This window comes from Dromaius novaehollandiae, chromosome W (genome assembly GCF_036370855.1).
Source record: "Dromaius novaehollandiae isolate bDroNov1 chromosome W, bDroNov1.hap1, whole genome shotgun sequence".
NCBI lineage: Eukaryota > Metazoa > Chordata > Aves > Casuariiformes > Dromaiidae > Dromaius > Dromaius novaehollandiae.
In genome coordinates, this window is record NC_088130.1 from 46,702,842 (window position 1) to 46,723,106 (window position 20,265).

Sequence of the window (20,265 nt, forward strand, 5' to 3'; positions counted from 1 at the left end):
AGTGACAAAGATCACTTCATTACAAACAAAACATGAAGCAGCAAACTCCTGTTCGGGAGGAGCATCAGATCCTGTTAAAGGGCAAAATCAGTTTTCAAGCACTGTTTTTAATAGAAAATAAGCTTTTAAAGTAAAAAAATTGGTAAAGCTGTATAAATAACTGATTTCTAAATCCTGTGTGTTTATCCACATGTCTGAGTAACAACTCAAGACAAGGGTGGAAACAGAGAATGAAAAATCCAAACTCCAAATGACCGGAGAAGTGACTACTGGTTTGAGGTGTGGTATTCCAGAAAAGCAAGATAGGTTAGAAGCAGAGTCCTATACGTGACCTTCATCCATCACAGCATTCATCCACCCATCTGCAAGTTAATACCTGAGAGACTTTCAAATGAAAACCAGTGCCAGTTAATTCTCTGCCCATATGTGCAATGCTTATTACTCAAATCCTGCTGTTCTTAGGGATCTTCTGACTGTTGTATGTTTTAGTCCTTGGGTATCTCTACGCTGCCGAGATGACTGCTGATGTTTCTGACCTGATAAAGTAAACCTGACTGGTGGTCAGACATTAGGTACATAATTAACTCCACCATCCTCTGGGAGAAGTAACATAGTGAACAGGCAATCAGCATACCAGAACAATACTTTACCTAACAACAATACAAGGGGGGGCCTCATTTTGTAAGCAGCTATTGTTGAGAAAACGATACCCAGATTAATTAAATTGTGTGATTGTTTTGTAATTATCTTCAAGAAGTCCTGTGTCTTTGCCACAAAGGGAAAATGTATTAAATCTTTTAAAAAGGCATATGCTACTTTCACTGTATACTATTAATGCATTTTGATAGCTGTCTGCTTATGAAATAAAGAGCTTCTGATGCAAAGACTTTCTGATAGTACCAAGGGAATAAGAAATTAATGATAATTGCTAACCCAAACTCCTGATGGATCAAAGTCAACTCCGGTTTGAAGTCTTGGCATCATTATTGGATGGTCTTTTTAAATGAATCACAGTACATCAGCACCACAGCAATATAATATATTCACAGGACATACATTCTTCTGTGCCAGTTTATCTGGTGGTGAACCCATGCTGTGAAGTGAACAATATACAAGAAACCACCAACAGTTACAGGTCTCACTTTCATACTGTAACGAACTGGGCAAGTCTGCAGAACGCACAGCTGCACAGCAGGATCATTTCAAACCCTTCCCCAGGTGCTTTCCACTGAGATCTGCTCACAGGTGAGGAGCTCAAGCTATTTCTAAAGCTGGATTAATTATGCTTCACACCAGCAAATGACTTTTCCCAGACAGAGCAGGGAACATTTGCAAGCTCTTTAAATCTGTTTGCCAGGCTTTCTCTACCCAGACTTTTTGCTAAATAACTTCATTATGGTTAGCAGCTGGCTTGCTTCAAGGAGATCTCATACTCCCATCCTGGATGTCACTGAAGTCTCCTGGCATGCTCTGTAGCACTTGCTTTTGGGAGACATTAATACTAGCTAGACATGAAGGGGTAAGAGACCTTCGACAGAATTCTGTATCCATGTCTACGTTATTCTCATTTCTCTGAACTGGAATTAACATTCCAGCCTATGTCCAGAGGAAATCTGAAATTTCCCCCTAAAAGACATGGCACAATTACCAAAGTACTGGCACACAGCAGGGATAACAACAAGAGGACACCACACAAACTACACACTTAAAAACACAGGGAATGGACATACCAGGAACAGTGGCATCTTTGCGTGTTCTGATCACTACTTAAAGAAATAAAATAGTGGCAATATTATATTTTGATATCATATTATTTAAAAGTCAATTGAATCTGGATGCAACTTACTACTTACTCTTTCCTTTCTACATTATTCCCTAAATAACACCAGGTCCTCTGAAACTGGTTTTACTCTGTCCGAGAGTGAGACTGAATAAAAAGTCTGATTTCAGCAAAACAGTTTTTATTATTCTACACACAGCAGCAGTCAGAAAAGTTGAAATACTGTATTATTTTCTTTTCTTCAAACATCAGTTTTCTTCTGAAAACAGAATCAGAGCGCTACCTTCTTATCTTTGTCTTTTAGCACTCCTGTATTTCACCATGAAAAATGTATGATTTTTGACTGTTCCTCTAGCACAGCATGAAGAGAACAGCTTTACTACAGAACAATTTTTGACACTTAGAGAAAAGCCTACTCTCAAAGTAAAAGTCGGCAACATGTTTAGAAAGAGGATTATGGATTGGAGGTAAGACCTCCTTGGCCATGAAATATTGCTTTAGGCAAATACATCATGCAATCCCATTCATAAATTTACTGACTCCAGGAGGTTGGAACAGGAACAGGTTGCTTGCCACTGCCACACTTACTGGAAGATCCTTCAGCATTCCTCACATTCTCCTAGAATCCTCCATTTTTTAAAAAAGTATATATGGCCAGCATGTATTTGTCTTTCCACTCCCTGCAGAAAATCTCTCTGGTTGATTTAGATGACAGTATAAGCTTTTCAGTCTTCCTTTTGTTAGGTCAAACAAGCCTCAATCTTTTAGTCTTATATGAAAAGCTCTCCCATTCTATACCCTTAGCCTTTCTCCTCATGTGATCCCACTTGGACATGTATAACCAAAACAGTATGCGGTATCCCAGATGAAAACTGGGACATTATTCAGTGGCATGAAATCTTCCCAGACTCAACTGAAAATGGCTTCCCTCATGGGAAGAGAGGATTTGATTTTCATGGCTATACAATATCAGTCCTTGCAAACATCATTTGATCCAAAAATGCACTCAGATCCTTCCCTAAATTCCTTGTACAGGATGAGTCCAGAGCTGACAGTAGACATCTTTGTTACTGGCCCCCCAGTACAAAATTTTGCATGTTGCTATGTAATTTCATACTTTTTTAATCCAATACTTGAGATCATTCAGTCACCTCAACCCAATTTTCAAATGCTGCTCCGTCCTGGATGCCTTCTCACTTGAATCACCTACAGTAATTTTATGTCAATGTTACTTATGAAAAGATCGAACAGGTTTGGACACAAAAGCAAGATCTGAGGACCCTACTGATAACCTGCCCTCCTGCTTTGTATTTTTCTTTTTAGCACCAACTTCTGTCCTCTTTCCTTTAACCGATATATTACTTACCTTGCAATTCTCGTCCTAGTACCTGTCTTAGTGGCACCATATGGTACACACAAAACATTTTACTAAGATACAGACAAACAAGGTTTAGAGCATTTTTCCTAACAGCTAGATCTTGTTCCCACAGCAGCTACAACTAAGCAGCACCACATGTGACTGTTAATCATTAAGGTTACCATCACCCACAGGAACAAGCTCCAGTGACTGCAGAGGTGGGGACACCTGAGCGCTCTGACTTGCCGAGATTATAATCATTCACTTTGCTGGGTGGTGCACAAGACCTGCCGACGCAGCAGCAGGCATTCAGCCGGACATTACTGGCAACAGCACCAGACGCTGTCCAAGCTGATACTGCAACCCTTCACCTCCCACAACTCTGAATGTATCCACAGTTCCTGCAAAAACTTTCAGCAGGTTTAACTGCTGCCAGCCCAGATACCAAAGGCTAAAGAAGTTCAGACTAACTCAAGACAGTTATTAGTAACCACAAAAGTTTGAAACCAGAGAAATGACACTGGTATACATTTGTTCTCTGTCCTGGTACGAAAGAGAAAGATTTTAAAAGCCGAGATCATTCTTGAAGTTTTTAAATGACCCTTACAGATATGCATAAGGTATAGTGGGAGACACTGGATGCAAACTAAAAGCTGGCCTTCCATCAACATGAATTATTTCTGTAGCTAGCTTCAAGTCCTGGACAGATGAAAAGGGCATTATTAAATTAATTGTATTAGTACTTAATGCATGTGATAGATATATTTGCTGCATACATTTTCTTCTGCCTTTCCCTTTTTTAACCCTCAGACTCAGGCCCCTTAAACCTCTTTGTGACCTCTCAAGCTTTGGACTACTTACTGATCTGATAACTTTTTATTATAGCCCATGACAAGCCTTCACTGTCTCCTGCTACTTACCAATGAATCTGTCTCTCCTTTCACTGCTGCTACTCATGCATTGCTTGAATCCTGCACAATGTATTTGCTTCATCAAGGTGGTGCTCTCTCACTTGCTCTCCCCCCATCCTACCACATGAACATAAGGCTGAGACAGTAAGGCTATCAATTAAAAAAAAACTTCTTTAAATCTATCTTAAAAATTCAGTGTTTAATTCAGCTAGCATCTGCAAAGATTAAAACAAATTCCTTCGTGGGAGCAATCTTGCACTATGTTCAGAGCAAATAAACTGGGGAGAGGGGATGCCAGGGGGATGCACACAAACTGGAACCAAACCAAAAGAACTCAACACAAAGTAGCTCTTTAGCACCGACAAGCATTTCTTGGGAGCTGCTGAAAAAAGGAAGCAACTCATCAGTAATAAAGGTCACTGAGATCTCTACACATCTTTTTCAAATGGGGCAATTAGAACCATCCTAAGTTTGGGCCACTGCTCCTCCTCAAACATTCCCCTTCTATTTAAACTAGAGGCCACACTGTGCCTTCAAGTCCATCTCAACTTGTGAGAAAAACAGGACTACAAGGAAGAGTATGGGTGTCGAATGCACACCTGGAATATGCACCTCGAAAAACTCTGATTATGCTCAAGCAAGCTCCTCTTCTACAGTTGACCTATACTGCTCACATCTAATCTGAGTTTTGGACAATCCCAGTCACAACCCACATTGTTATGATTACCCAGGAGCAAGCTGATCAGTTCTTCAGCAGGTCTGAAGCAATGGCACATTATTTCTGAAGGTGCAATCAGACCTCTAAATGATCACTCTGTAGGTGTCAAAGATGAAAACATTCTTGAGTAAAGCCACAGAGATTGGCATGAGTGCTGATGCAGTGTGCTCTGACTAATAGAGCTCCACCTTGTTAGACTCATAACATGCCTTCACACACCTTGCTTTCGTTGACACAGAGGATGTGTGTAGCATTTCCTTCGCCTTTAGAGATGTGAGGTCTTGGGGGAAAAGAAAGCAGGTAGCTTAAACTTGTGGTCCACACGAAACTCAGCTCAGGGATGAGACGTAGGCAAAAATGATGCAGTAAGTGCCTAGATCTTGCCTTTTCTCCCAACAAGGGCAATGCATTGATGTAAAAGGGAACAGGCTGCCGATGGATCAAAGGGTGTCCACACAAGCGATGAAAACACTGAGTTCAGATAGCTCTGAGGCACTAAAGTCTCAACCAATGGAAACAATTTTATTAGATTATGCAAAAAAGGCACAGGACAACACTGAAGAGTTCTCAAGAAGATGATTAATAGAATTGATCCCAGGTTTATTAAATTAAAATAGTCTAAAATAAAGCGATAAGAACCTGCAGTAGAGGCCAAGATGGGACAAACATCAAGCCAGTATCCTAGTCAACCTAATTAAATGAGTGCATCTAATGGAATTTTTTGTATTTTCAGCAAGGGGAAAGGCAGGCTCTCTGCAGGGAAAGCTGCATCAGCCTAACAAGATTTCTGGCACAAAACTGAGCTTTGACAACAAAGCATAAAACTCTTTTCTAGAGTAGGATCTCTCCAATATCTGCATATCACTGGGACAGATATCCCAAATATGTATGCAATTACCTGTTTCCAGTGAATGTCAGCACTGATCTTTTGCTGCATGTTTAGCTTGCCCATCTTCCTCTAGGATTGGGAACTATTTTGGTTTTTTTCCCCTTCTCTGTTTCTATTGTTTCCTCCTCTAACCGCAACCACTAATAAGAAAGATGTGAAGATGTTAAAGCGGGAAACCCCTAGTTCCTTTGAGACTTGGAGCATATAATCCATGCTCTTGGTAGAAGGACTGAAAAATGAGGGACTCTAAGTGTAAATTAGCCAAGCCAATGTGCACCTTTGTTTACAGCAAAGAAGCTTTTAGAGACTGACCAGTGCAGAGTGCAAAAAAACCAGTGTTCTGATTCAGAAACTTTTCCAGTAGAGTCTTCTTACTACCTCTGCAAAGCAGCTGAGAATCAAAAAAGACCTTAAAATGATCCAGCTGGACAGCAGATATACCAGGTTCTCTTGGTGGAGTCAAGGAAGCCTCTCTGACTTGGAGTTATCCCTCCCAGCCAAGGAATGCCAGAAGGAATAAATCCAGCAGGCTATATGGAACATGCTGTCCCTTAGCCAGGTATGCTGCACTTAGCTGCAAGGGAAAGCAAGAAGCAGAGCTGAGTGACAGTGTAGGTAAGACCTGGTGGCTCTAGCATCACAGCTAAAAATCCACACCCTCTCTTAAGATGAAAGTTACCAGGGATTTGTGTGCATTAAACACTCAGCACTTAACTCCTACTGTAGATGTAGAAGATGAAAATTTGCACTAATGTGGCTTCTCTGTGCTTTTAACCAAAACATCTGCATCTTTATTTAATCTGGATTGCATTCGCACTGCCCAAATTTTAAAAATTTAACTTGGCTAGCAAATCAACTCTAGACAGTATCTAATGAATCACTAGAGAAAAAAAGAAACCCTTTCAAGGGTGACTGTGAGCTTGCTCTAACTTCAAACTGTGCCTTTGGGAGCCTAGTCTAAGCACACTAGCCAGCTAAGTTAAGAGTCAATGGTTGTGGAAGTATTTACTGTAAATAACTATATGTAGGGGAAAAGTAATAATAGGGATGTATACATGCAAATCCTCAACACCAGGACTTCCACCACTGCTGGAGTGTTTGGCATGCATATCTTGGGAGAACATATCAGCAGAGAATCTAGTGCAGTCTGGGTAACTGCAGAAGTGGCCAAGCTTCCACCAAGCTGTGAACACACAGCACGTACTGCTCAGTTTAAGGAAAAGAACAGCTGCACTTGACCTGTCTTAATCCTTATACTACCCTTTTTCCACTTTCGAAGCAGCTTGTCAACAGCTTTATGACACCAGCATTATTATTCCCTTTTTAGGGTTTGAGGAACTGACTCAAAAAGATGAAGCAACATGCTGAAGGCATCCAAGCCCCTGCCAAACAGGAATTCTTTGGCCTCTCTCACGTTCACAACTTACATTCAGGCCCACAGGTCATGTGTGTTGCTCACTCAAGACTTCTGAAGCCTGCTGTGGAGAGCTGATCTAAGCCATGAGTTTCCAAACTCTGGAGCAGTCACTCAGAGCCACGGACATGCTAACTCGCACTGCAGGAGCTGTTACTGCTCTCATCGTGGCAGCACAGAACAACTAAAGTCTCTTGCTATGGCAATGACAGATGCCCTGTTCTACATTAGTGATTTGTGGGGTGGAGGGACAGACCCCCCCCCCCCCCAATTTCACCATTTTATTTTTTAGTTTTAAATGATTTCCACCACAGGGGTTTTCTTTTTTTCTTAAAGATAAAAAATATAAAAAATAATGTTGCCTTGAACTCTTCACTAATCTTCATGAGCTCTTCTAAGTTCCTGGCTCTGTGGCAACCTGCTGCTCAGCGAGAACCCACCATCTTTCTCTTATAATATTGCTTCCACAAGAAAACTGCAGACGTCTTACTAAACTCACCAACCTCTTGAAAAATGCAGCTGAAATTCTGCACCTTCTCTTTTACCATCTATCTGAAAGCACTATCTGAGAGCAGCAATGTACCCAGTGTCCTTGCATACACATGTATTGATGTAGGGCTTTAATTCTGGCATGTAATTACAGCCAATGTCCAGAAAACATAAGAGAAAAGTCTTTGGTGAAATGTGTTTTGATATACTAAAAATGTTCCTTTTCAAAATGAACAACCATATCAATAAAATTTCCTATTTTGGGACATCCATTCAATCTCAAAATGCTTTACAAATGAAACAAATTATCAACAATTTATTGCTGTGGAAATCAAAGCACAGAAGTTTCCAGCAACTTGCCTAACATCAAACATCCTAGGGAGCAACAGCATTAGGAATAGAATGTAATGCCCAATTCCACTGGCCCCGCTACCTTTACCATGCTACCACAAACTATTCTGTATACTTTTCAAATTTTGCTGGCCCCGGAGAAGAAATTGAAATGGGGGGGGGGGGGGGGGAGACGGGGAGGGAGACAGGGAACAGGATGTGTCAGAATGCAAGGGGGAAAAATAGCTGTGATCTGTTAGATATTTTTAGACTGCTTCTCACTGTAAGCTAGGGTTTATGGATTTACACTGACCAGAGATTTGGACTTTACGCAGCAGTGATATGCACATTCTTGCTATTACAAGCAATGGAAACAGAAGTAGTGTAGTAGAGAATTTGGCTATTTTCTTCTCCTCCTCATATAGAGATTTTAAAAATTAATACTACTGGCTGTAGGATAGAAGAAAATGAATCACCTGCATGAGCTGAGAGAGGTGAATGAGGTCGAGGCAGAGCTGGAGACTGGCCACTGCCCATCAAACTCTTCCTGTTGCTTGTTCTACAACTGTGGGCAGAAAGATAAGGAGAAAGAAGACATTAGCATCAGAAATAGAGCACGTACTGCATATGGACATTTTTACTTGGGGCTACTTTGTTCCTTCACCTCCAAGTCTCCTTTTAAAAAGCAGGGCTATTGTTTTAGCAGTGGCATGTTTCCAAAAAGCCTAGAATCATCATGCTGGATACTGGCAAAGACAGCAGTTTCCACAGAAAACACACCATAGATAATTTTCAGGTTTGCACACTTACTGCTCTGTGCAAAGACTAGCACACTCTTGTAGCATACAAAATAGTCTTCCTTGTCCACAGCTTGTTTCTCTGCCATACACTTCCTTTTTATAATATATAAAAATACACAAGCATCATCTGAAAAAGCCTCAGTTTAGAATCAGCACTCACTGATTAAACCTATTTGTGTTACATGATCTGTGGCTCCAAATCACATGCCATGAAAAGCAATAATTTATCAACCCGAGAATGATACAATAATTACAAATCTAATTATTGAGATAAATTTCACATCTGTGCCTTTGTCAATGGAACAGATGATGCCTAAGATAATGAATGTATTTTTTTATTTATACATTTTTCACTGCAAAGCCACTAATTGCCCATATCACAAGATCATTAGGCAACATAAATAGTAAATTAACACAACTACTAAATTTGGAAAAGAGACACTTTTCTTAAATATACCTTACCATTTTTAAATATTTGTTGGCAGAGATGCTTTTCTTTCCTCTTTCAATTATAACTAATATTCTCACAAACACAACCCCCGTAATGTTGCAACATTCATGCACACGTTAAATATGATCTTGAAGTCAAAGAGATTATAATTGCACATAAACTTCAGTGCACATGTAAATGTTTACAGAACTGCAATCAAAAATTGTCTGCAAAGGTTCAGAAAAACTCAAAATCACTAAAAGGGGAAAAACTCACATAAAAAAAAATTTCATTAATACAGTACATTCCAATAGAAGCTGATTCGGATCATATTTGAATGGTCTCTGAAGACCAACTTTGTAACATGAGGTCCCTATGTAATAACCAGAAAGCAAGACTGATCAGTCTTGATACTGTACGAGTTGAATAAAATGCAAAAGGATGGATGGAGTTTAACAGCAAAAACAGATTAAATAAAACAGATTCTAAAATACATTGAAGTATTACTGAAAACAAGCAATCGGGGAGGAGGAGAACCACAAAAGCATGTTTGCGATATTAAAGCAGTATAAAATATAAAATATGATAAAATAAAAAATATGGTTTGCAATCATACTGCAAAAAAGGTCCAAGACCAGAGTCCCTTTCAAAAATCTTTTGCCAAGCAGCAAGCGTACTGTTCCCAACCATTTACTGAGTTAACGCAGGTTCATTTGAATGAATTATATAATGATCTGCTGTATCGCTTATTATTATAATCAATTAAACAATGAGTTAACTCATAAGTATACATTCATGATTACTACAAATCTATGTAGCAAAAGAAAGCAGGATACAATCAAAAGATTCACATTTAAAGCACAGGGGAAGGAAATGCAAAAGAAAACTTTTTAAAAGAAGAGTTATATTGTAATTTGTAAGCTAAACTGGGAAAACTTTGTAAATGTGAAATATATATATAATTTATGTTTTCAGGAATCTGTCTAGGTTAAACTGAGCTTAGCAGAAGTATTTTTAATGTATTCAGCATTTAATCTACTTTTTAAATAACATAAATTGAGCAAATACTCCGTATTTCATAAGACTGAAATTTCAAAACCATATTGTTTCATCCCATCTCCAAGTTTTGTGCAGCTGAGGAAGCTTCAGTTTACCTGCTAAAACCTGAATAACTGTTCATTTGCTGTTCTCCATTCCAAAACTGAATCCAACAGACATTCTTGGTATTTGTTAGACTTCTGCTAAAGGACGTGGCAGATTGCATCCATCCATGACGGCTTGATGACCTCACTACAGCTTCTGTGCTGCAGTCTGGTGTTATGTGACCCCACTGTGTGGCATTAAGCAGCTTTGCATGGACAAAACCAGGGCTCTGAAGGATCACCTTCTCACATCCTGTCCCAAGGACAGCCACATCTTAAGAATCTAATCCGTGATCTGTTCCCAGCAAAGGAAATTTCAAAGATAGCGGATGATTCTCCTTTTCTAACCAAACATACATTTCTTTACTTTCATCAAATTCTAGACCCAGTGGGCACTGCGTTGGTTCCGTTACAAAGACGATTCCAGATACACATCTGTCCATATCAATTACTCTTACATTCAGAAATTGAGAGTTTTACTACTCTTGCCGGAATTTCCTATATAAATGATTGTCTTGTATTCACTTTTTGTATTAAAATTCAAACTTCATGTTCTTCAGATGAAGTTAGTGCAGTACCTTTCACAGATCATTATCAAGGGTTTCACATTCAAATCATCTTGATTTTTTTGTAATTTTAAGAATTATTTCTTAGGACTATGATGGCATCATCTTCCATATCAATATCTTATATAATGGTGGGGAGAACCACAGGTTTTCCCAAGTGTCATTTCAAAAAATCTTTGCTATTTTCTCAGATATGGCTGCAGCTGTATAAATAATTTGTCTTTTACCGTACTCCAGTGAAATGTTCTATTAAGAGATTAAAAGGACAAAAATATAAAATATCCTCTGTCCCATTAGTAAGGTAAGATGCAAATCACTGCATGAAAGGGTAAATTCATCCTACAGCTCTTGCTGTAACTTTTTTATTATTATTATTCTATTTCATGAAAATTCTGAAACGACGTTACCTATCCTGCCCCATCTATGAAACACACCTCTTTGCACAGATTAATGCTGTTATAGAAGAGGCTCTTTATGGGTGAGAAAATCCTCAGGGAACCTTGACACATGATCTAAGCTGCCAGAACACCACAGATGGGAAGCAGGGTCCCCCTAAGGAGGTGGCAGAGGGTTGCTAACTGAACTGCACTTCGTCTTGAAACACCCATCTTCAGAACACGAAAGAATCTCAAAAGTTAAAGTCCTTCTGTAGACAAAACCATTTATCCCACATCTCTGTAGACATCAAGCATCTTTCCCATCTACTGTCTTCACAGAACAACTATTGTCCTCCCATCTGAATTCGACATGATAAACCAGCGGATAAGGGGCAGCCCGGAAAGAAAGCCTCTCTGTCTGCAGCGAAGGTAGAGCAGCGCAGGAGCAATCCGCAGGGACTGTAACACCGGGAAACATAAACCTTGGTAAACCACGGAGAACTACACCCTCAAAATGCAATTCTCTAAGCCTTGGATTTCAGGTACTGATCAGGTTGCACATCACAGAGACAAGACCAGCAAGCCAGGCAGCAGATGCGACACAGGGTTTAGAGCAGCGGAGAAAAGAAAAAAATCTTTTTCGAAGAAGAAAAATGGAGTGGGAGAGGCCCAAATAATGTAAAACATTTCTCAGTCATATTCAACCAATACTTATTAAACATAAAAAAACTTTATCAGAATATAAACTTTAATTTTTTGCCCTTTGTCCTCTTTTATTTCCCAGGAAAATGCTCTCTGGACTTTGGTCTGTGGCCTGGAACTTGCAAAGCGGCAGTCTTGAACCTCTACCTATCTGGAAGCATTGATGTAGTTTACATTGCATCGTATCAGCACACTACCCAGATTACAATCACTAGTCCTGATCTTAGAATCCAAACCACTGGTTTCTATTTGGTTTTCAAATCCTTCACAGCCCGGTTGTGCCTCCCCTCCTGTTCTCCTGCTGCCGCCGCCCCTGCCCACGCGCCTGCCTGCCCCGACGCGCCAGCTCCCTCCTCACGGCGTGGCGTCTCCCCGGCCCGGCGGGGAATTCCTCGCTCATCCCCGCCCCGCCACAGCACCAGCGCTCCAGCCTCTCGCTCCGTCGCTCCTCCTGAAAGCCTACCAGACGAGCAGCACTGCCCGTGAGAAGTATCACACGATATAACAGAGGAGGCTACCTAAGAAGTGCTTGGTACCGAGCCGTGCTATTCTCATAAAGCAAGGGCGAACTACAGCTGCCCAAAGCTGAGATTCGGTCAAATGAAACTTAATTATGTTACTGCTTAAGCAGTCACAATTCTTCCAATAACTGGCAAAAGCCATTTGGGCAGAGACGATGGGAACTGACAGATCAAAACACAAGACAAAAATACTAATATGGCCGTTCAGAAAGAGCTACCCTCCACAAGGTCTTGGAAACGCTAAATAGAATAAAAAGTTGCGGCAGAAGTCTCGTTCTTTCAGTCATAGGCTCAGGAGAGACCAGACTAATGCAGGTTTCCTAACAGTGTAATCAAGAAGCAGCAATAGCAGTGAGAGGTATGTGCTAGCATGCAAGTTTCTTCCTCAAAAGAAGTGCTAATACGTGAGCAAATTACTGGCAGGAAAGGTTAATTGTTTAAAAAAAAATGCAGAGAAAGAAGGATATATTGACAGAGGTTACTACTTGCCATTTCATAGGAAATCTGGCATCTGTTTTAATCAGTTATAATGATTTCAATTCAACATCCTTAATTATTAATATTTACACTTGCAATGAAGACGGATTTGGGCTGTAAAGCTATTATGACAGTTCACCACCTTTCATGGGATACGCTGAGCACAGCACTATTTTGCAACACAGCTTCTTAATTTTGTTATCAGTATGATGTATTGACCTAGCAGAAGGTAAAGATTAAAAGGGGACCCCTCCTATTTTAAGGAAGACTGCAAACAAAATCTTGTATTTGCTAATATAAGTGTAGAGAAACTAAGCCAATGCAGTATCCAGAATGCAAAGCCTGACCATGTAGACACAAGACAGAGTAATAACGCAAGACCGGCACTGCACTGAAGGCTCTAGGGATAGAAAAGATGGTTACGGTTTCTGTAGTGTTAAAATTGCACAGCTGAAAACTACCTCAGGAGGAACATGCTATCCCTAGCAAGACACGAGATGCAGCCGCTTTTAGTTTATACAGAAAAGTTAAATTTAAGTTATATTTCATTTATATTTAACTTGTTATGAAGCTAGCTAACCTATGACTCCACAGTTATTTATTATCTTCATGGTCAGCAACACTGAAGAGCCAACAGTGCACACTGCGCTGACTTACAAAACATTTTTTGCAAAGTATTTCAAGTACTGTCTGCCAAAGCTGGGTATGAACCAATGAACTTTTTAACACAAAAAATGAGGAATTTACTGGGGTTTGTCTCCCCCAACCCTTTTTTTTTTTTTTTTTTTTTTTTTAAAAGCCTTTTGCATTAAAAAGCAGTTTGGTGAGTATTTCTAAGCTCTCCAGAACCCTTGCAAGTGCTATGGGACATTAGCTTGCATATATACATAGGACATAACTTAATGGTAGTTAGGTAGTTGCATACTTCAATCACTTTCTGAAAGAAAGCAAATCAACCAAGACTGTTCCTCTGTGAATACCGCAGAATGAAGGTTAGATGAGCAAAATCTACAAACTCCATTCAGTGCTATTTGTTGTTGCACTGTTCTGCCCCAAAGCTAAGAGACACCTTAGAGTAAGGAAGCAAAGGGTTACAATTTCAAACGGCACTTCCTAGTTCAAAGACTGAAGTAGGTAAATTTGCAAGGTGTTATAATCATTGTGAGAAATGTGCCAAACATCCGAACATGGATTAAATATAGTAAGAGGAACTCAGAATTTTTACTTGGTTCTGACGGGCTTTCCATGCTCCATGCTCACACCGATCAAGCATCACGCAGCATTATTTTCACAGACTGCATGTCTGCACACATTCTTTCCAAAATCATGTGTATGCACGTGTATATATAAAATTATACATATACATACAGCAAAACATTGTTTATTATAGATCCTGCTCACTGTAAAGAATTATTCCGTATCAATCTTTAATGAGCTGAAGAAAAGTCGTCTTGGAATTCTATGGACATCTGAACTACTATAATGCAAATACTCAGATTTTACCTTTTTATATTTTAAGGTTTGATCAATTTAAATGAGGTCAACTTTCATCTAAAGAAGAGAGTGCTGTTAAAACATAATGAATACAACGACAACAAAGCATGCAGCTGCTAGCAGTGCTTGCTTGGCAGCGTTTGCCCTGAACTTTGGAACACAATTGCATGTGTTTTAGTTTTGGCTACTGCCCTGGTGAACGTGAACAGTAAGTGAAGGGTCCTTTCTAGGTACTGACACATTTGTGCTCAACCCCCTCTTCTGTGCCCTTATGGCTGCTTACTAGCTGCCAGCATGACACCAGAGCTCTGCCTTTCCTCAGCAATACAAAAAAAAAGGGGGGGTGGGGGGAAGAGGAATCTACATTGCAAAAGTATCTGCCGAGAAATCTCTGCTGCTCAGACCTAAGACAGACAGACCTCTGTAATGCTTTAGAAGGCCTCTCAATTTCCACCCGTCCAGTGGGAAGGAGATTCGTTAAACAAATAAACAGACCTTCCATTAAGCCTTTGCAACTGTGAATGTTAAATCTTTGTTCAATATATTCAACTTCTGTGACTGCTCTCATTTTTGCTGTATGCAATTTTGGTCCAATTTTTCTTCTTCTCATACAGCACAAAACGATTAGGACATTACAAGAGTTCTGGGTTTCTGCTAAATAACTAAAACGGTGTACTTTTATTCTGTTCTGTTCCTTCCTGCCTCTAAAAAACTGACTCAGAACTTAGCTGTTACAGAGATAAATATTTAATTATGTAACATAAAACAGACTATTAAGCTATCAACTCCACAGTTGCACAATATTCACAAGATAGCTGCATACAAGATAGAAGTCTGTAACGCATGCAAGTGGGCAAACAGTGAAGAGCAGGCAAGGAATACTCAGGATCATAAACCAGTCCAGGGCACAACTCGAGCTCAATATCCACAAAATGCAATTTCTGCAACCTTGTATCACACAACCTATTGAGAACACACTGATGGGATCATTTAAATCCCACTGCCTCTTGAATTTCTTTTTTGATCTTATTTGTGCTCTGGAAAGGGATATAAACCAAGCTATTAGATGAACAGCACGTTTGCCATCATACCGTGATAGTCAACTAACTTAATTCCACAATGCACTAGTATTTCTTTCAAAATAGAAAGATAAATAGTAGGACGTGCTTTCCACTATCAGAAGTAGTGTGAAAAAATACACAGTGCTGGCCTAACTCATTCCTGAGTATGATTATTCTTATTATTCTACATAATTTAGGAGACACAAAAAAAAGACACAAAATGCATCACAGAAAAATAACTGGGAGCCACAGTAATGGGTTGAGTATTACTTTAAAGTACTACCTAAAAAAAAAAAAAGTGTCATGCATCACACCTGTGAAGATTGAGGAGTTCATAGTTTGGAGATCTTAGCAACATGAAGTAGTGCTTTGATTTGCATAGCTGACAGCCCTGCAGAAATCATGTGCTGAAGACAGTACATACCCCATTTACTTGAAGCACAGCTATCACAGCTGCGGCACACGCAGGCAGCTCAAGAACACAGGCCTCCCTACGCTCTTGGCTATCTCTGACAATTTGGTATTAACTCCAGTCATTTTAGATTTTGGCTCTAGACTACAAGCTCCTGGTACTGGTTACTGCCTCTCTCAGGATAAGCGGGTATGGCCAGACACTTCTAATGAGGCTGTCATGGTCATCTTCAACCTAGGCTGAGTGTGGGATGCTTCTCACTCTGGCTCAGTCAATCCCCAAACAGTCTCAATACTGTAAGGGAGCCAAGGTCATCCCCTGAGCTCTCTGAAAGCCTGGCTGAAGCTCTGAGCCCAGCTTAGTTCAGAAGAAAGATGAAGAGTGGGAGTATCTCCAAACCACAGACAGTAGATCTGCTCATCCAGATACTTATCCCAATAAAATCCTGTCCACCTTCTCCCCAGCCTTCTCATCCTGCTTTCTGCTTAGACCTACCACCTCTTGGCTTTTGCTTTTTCCTTACTGGCAGCTGTTCCCAACAGCAGCAGCTCTGGGCACAACTGTTCCTAACGTACTGTATTTCAAGGGGTCGGTGGGTCAGGATGATGAGACAGATAGACCTCCTCATAGTGTTGAGAACATTCCCCAAGTAGCATGGAGAGTTGATTTAAAGAGCATTACTCCTGGCTGAAAGAGCATGAATGATGCTGATACTTGATAAAGTCTCCAAGGGTTAAAGTCTTACATCATCTGAAATTATCATGTACTTATACATATGGCCAGCCTAAAAATTCAGGTGCCTTAGTGTCAGAGTAGACATCTTTGACATACCTCAGAAACAACTGATCTGCTTCCATTTGGGGGAAGGAAAGAGAGAGAGAGCAGAGGGAAGAAATAATTTAGTCTGCTTTCCTTCGTGCTACAGAAGTTTTGCTACATCTTTTTTTTTTTTTTAAAAAAAAACTTCCTCAATTTGTCAAAATAATTTATATTGCCAAGCCTACTTTCTCAACAAAACTAAAACTAAAAAAAAAGCCAAAAAAGCCCCCCAAAAAACTAAAAAAAAAAACCAAAAAAAAAAGCCCAAGAGGCTTACTGAAACAGAGGTCTATGCAGCACCCTGTATCATATGAAACTCTGCTCTACACTATACTCCAGAGACTCTCCCCATGCAAAAAGCCACTAAAAGACAAACCCTAGAAATCCTTTTCCCTACATTATTTCACAATTTAAAAAATGACTTTCTCTGAAATTTTTTATTTTCTTTTATTTTCTTTTTTCTTTCTTTCATTATCCTTTTTTGAACTATGAAGAAAGAAGTGCAGCTAAATTAACCAAATCCTAAAATCTAAGAATAAGAAATTGGAAGCTGCCTGAAGTACAGACATTTTACATGGTTTCATATTCAGTCTAAACAATTCTCCTCTGTTTTGATCCCTAAAATAATTTATACCTACCTCATTTCTCCTACAACTAAATAGCAACAATTCCTTTTACTCAAAATAGTAGTAGACGTGGACAGAATTGCTTCTCTTCTTTGCTAAATTTGGCAGCTCTCGCCCCTTCCCCAGTCCTCACGCAGCCCCCTGTGCAGCTGCTGCTCCTTCGAAGATGGCACTTGCCCTGCTTGGTCCTCCCAGCTCACGGCTCTGCACCGCTTCTCTTTGGGCTTGATTCTAGCAGCCCCAAACCCTTCCTCCACCGGAATCCCCCAGACTGCATCCTCTCGCAGTACCCGGTCAGGCTCCCCCATGCACCGACGCACAGCAGTACCTTACGTTTACTGTCATAAATATCCTTGGAAGAATATATGATAAACACGTTATCTGCAAACCTTTAGCAAACAGTACCAAGGGGAAAAGAGTCAACAGGTGATGTAATGCCATACCAACATAGGTGACTGAAGAGAAACTGCATCCCCAGATCAAATTTACTAGAAACAAACCCAAATTTCCTTGCTTATACTGATTTGAACAGGATACTAAAGAAGCTAAAAGACACCTTTTAATTGTATCAAGCACTCTATTTTCTGATTGAAACGTAATACACTCAGCAACTGACAAAAAATACTCCTCTGTTAAAAAGCAAAAACAGATCTAGGACATTAAGAAAAAGTCAATGTTTTTCTACAGCCATCTGTGTCTTTATTTTCCTATTTTAAAATGGTAATTGTGCAAATTATACCTGATTATTATCAGTTCATTGCTGATGCTTATTTGTGCAAGACTTCTGCCTTTTCTAAGACTTTTCTGAAACTGGTAGAATTATCTTTAGCTAATTCACACCAAAAAAGGATGCAGATCACAGCTCTTCTGTAAACAATCACAGGGGTGCATGCGTGTGTGTGCATATGTAGTTTTTAACCTTTTAGCTGGAGAAGATCCAGCTCCAGAACAACAAGGGACTTGAAGAACAAGAAATTAAAAGAACACCAAATTACATCTGTGAATAATGCACTGTAACCACTTCAATTCATTATTCAGTATTTCAGTGCAACTTTTTCACAACTTTTTAAGCCTAGCTTAAACAGAACAAAAATAAAATACTTTTAGGAGAAAAAAGAAAACACGTGCCATTGAAATACAAGTCTGTAAACAAACTCATACAAAAACAAGAAAAAAGACAACTTCCCTTTGCCTTCACTCGTAAAGATCCTGACATCACTTTTTTGTCTTAAAAGAAGTTTATGTGAATTACTAAACTATGGTTTAGTAACTGTGTTACTCAGAGGGGGATCTTTGCCTTAGACCCAAGAGATGTTTACGGAATTTTTAACACAAACATTTTGGGAGGGCACAACACTAGCCAGTTCTTCAAAATCCCGTATCGTTCCATTTGGAAACATTCTGTAGACGCCGACATGGTGACTGGCAGTGAATACAGCCAGCGGGTTAGAAAAAGCCCTTAACCTGTCCAGTAAGAGATGCAAAAAGCATACCAGCAACATAGTATTTCCAGTTTCTCACAGAAAGCGGATGCACACATCCACAATCATAAAATTGCCCCTGGACCCTCCAGGACTCCCTCCCAAGGTGGCTGCGACCAAGAACTTGTCATACAAGAGCTGTCTGCCAGGGAGCTTGCCTGGAGACAGCACCTAGCTCCATTGCACAGCGGGGCACACAACACACCAGTGCTGGAAGGACTCAGCCTCCACTACCTGAAAAATGGCAGGTGGAATAGGAAGGTTTGCTAACACCAGCCCAGCAAAACCTTAACACATCTTACAAAGAAACTCCTTTCCTCTTCTAAAAACTTCACATCCTCATGAGAGACATAGATACCAGGGAGGTGACAGCCTACACACACAGAGCGCTCACCTGTATTCACCAAAACCACTGTTAAACTCACTTCTTAAATACGTAAGGCCTATGATCACTTAATGAGCTACAGCTTTACAAGTTTTGAGGCAGAAGCAGATGCACTAAATACTTTGCAGGGAAGGTGCATCTTCAGGCTCCCCCATGCACATACACCCATCCTCCAACTGCGGGGACTGCAAGACCTTTAAAAATGGCAGGAATCATGACAAAAGAGCACAGCTACAAAGAGCTAACATTTTAAACAAATGCTTGTATCTTAATTCAGCAGTAGTTTCTGGAAGTTTGATGAGTTTGAACAACCACCAAAACAGGCTTCCTTTTACCGCAGCCAAGACAAAAAGGACGTCAGTCTCCAGCAGACACGCTCTGCTCCCAGCACAGAGCGGAAGGGCCTCAGCACACTCCTTTAACCTCCTGAGAACCAGGAGGGAAGATACAACTCCACAGACCGGAAAACATTGCAACGATGAAGCACAGTTGTTTACCGAGCATCTGCAAAATAAGGAAAATGACTTGCATCCCTTTTATGTCACTTTGACATTAGCTGCAGCGGTTTAGATTTCTCTTCTTTTCCTCTGCACATCTGAGTCACCAAAGATTTGCAAGAAATGTCTAATTTTAAACTAAGCAATATTATATAAGAAATATATGCACTGTAAGAACTCAGTAATATTGAAGTAAGTTTGCATCCTTTCTTTAGAGGAGCTGATAGAAAATACAGCAAAAAGGGTCTTGCTTATTTTTATAACTGAGCTTCTCAAAAAGTTAAGAGTCAATATTACGTAACTGAAGTCCCACATTTACCATATGATAACAACAAACATTTTTGCAGTTAATATTCTGTACTGTCTTTTGTTTAGACAGAAGTACTCAATAGTGCTTAAACAAACAGTTAATATGCAGGAATTAAGGGAATAAAGAAAATAGGGAGGGTTTTCTTTTAATCATTATTTAGGACAAAATGTGGACATTTGAGAACTAGGCCCTTTGATGTTTAGGAACCTGAATATGAACATTTAAGCGTGAAGCATTCAATCTGCAAACTGCAGATGTTCCCATTAGACCTCTGCCA

General features: G+C 39.9%; 1 protein-coding gene across 7 annotated transcripts in view; it reads right to left on the reverse strand.

The window, feature by feature from the left end:
* The window catches only part of LOC135323508 (microtubule-associated serine/threonine-protein kinase 4-like), a 290,162-nt gene that overhangs the window by 65,425 nt on the left and 204,472 nt on the right, over window positions 1–20,265 (reverse strand). For all 7 annotated transcript variants that reach the window (XM_064500494.1, XM_064500493.1, XM_064500492.1 and 4 more), the window contains one exon: window positions 8,365–8,453. In XM_064500494.1, the coding sequence (XP_064356564.1) occupies window positions 8,365–8,453 (89 nt within the window). The remainder of the gene's footprint in view (window positions 1–8,364; window positions 8,454–20,265) is intronic.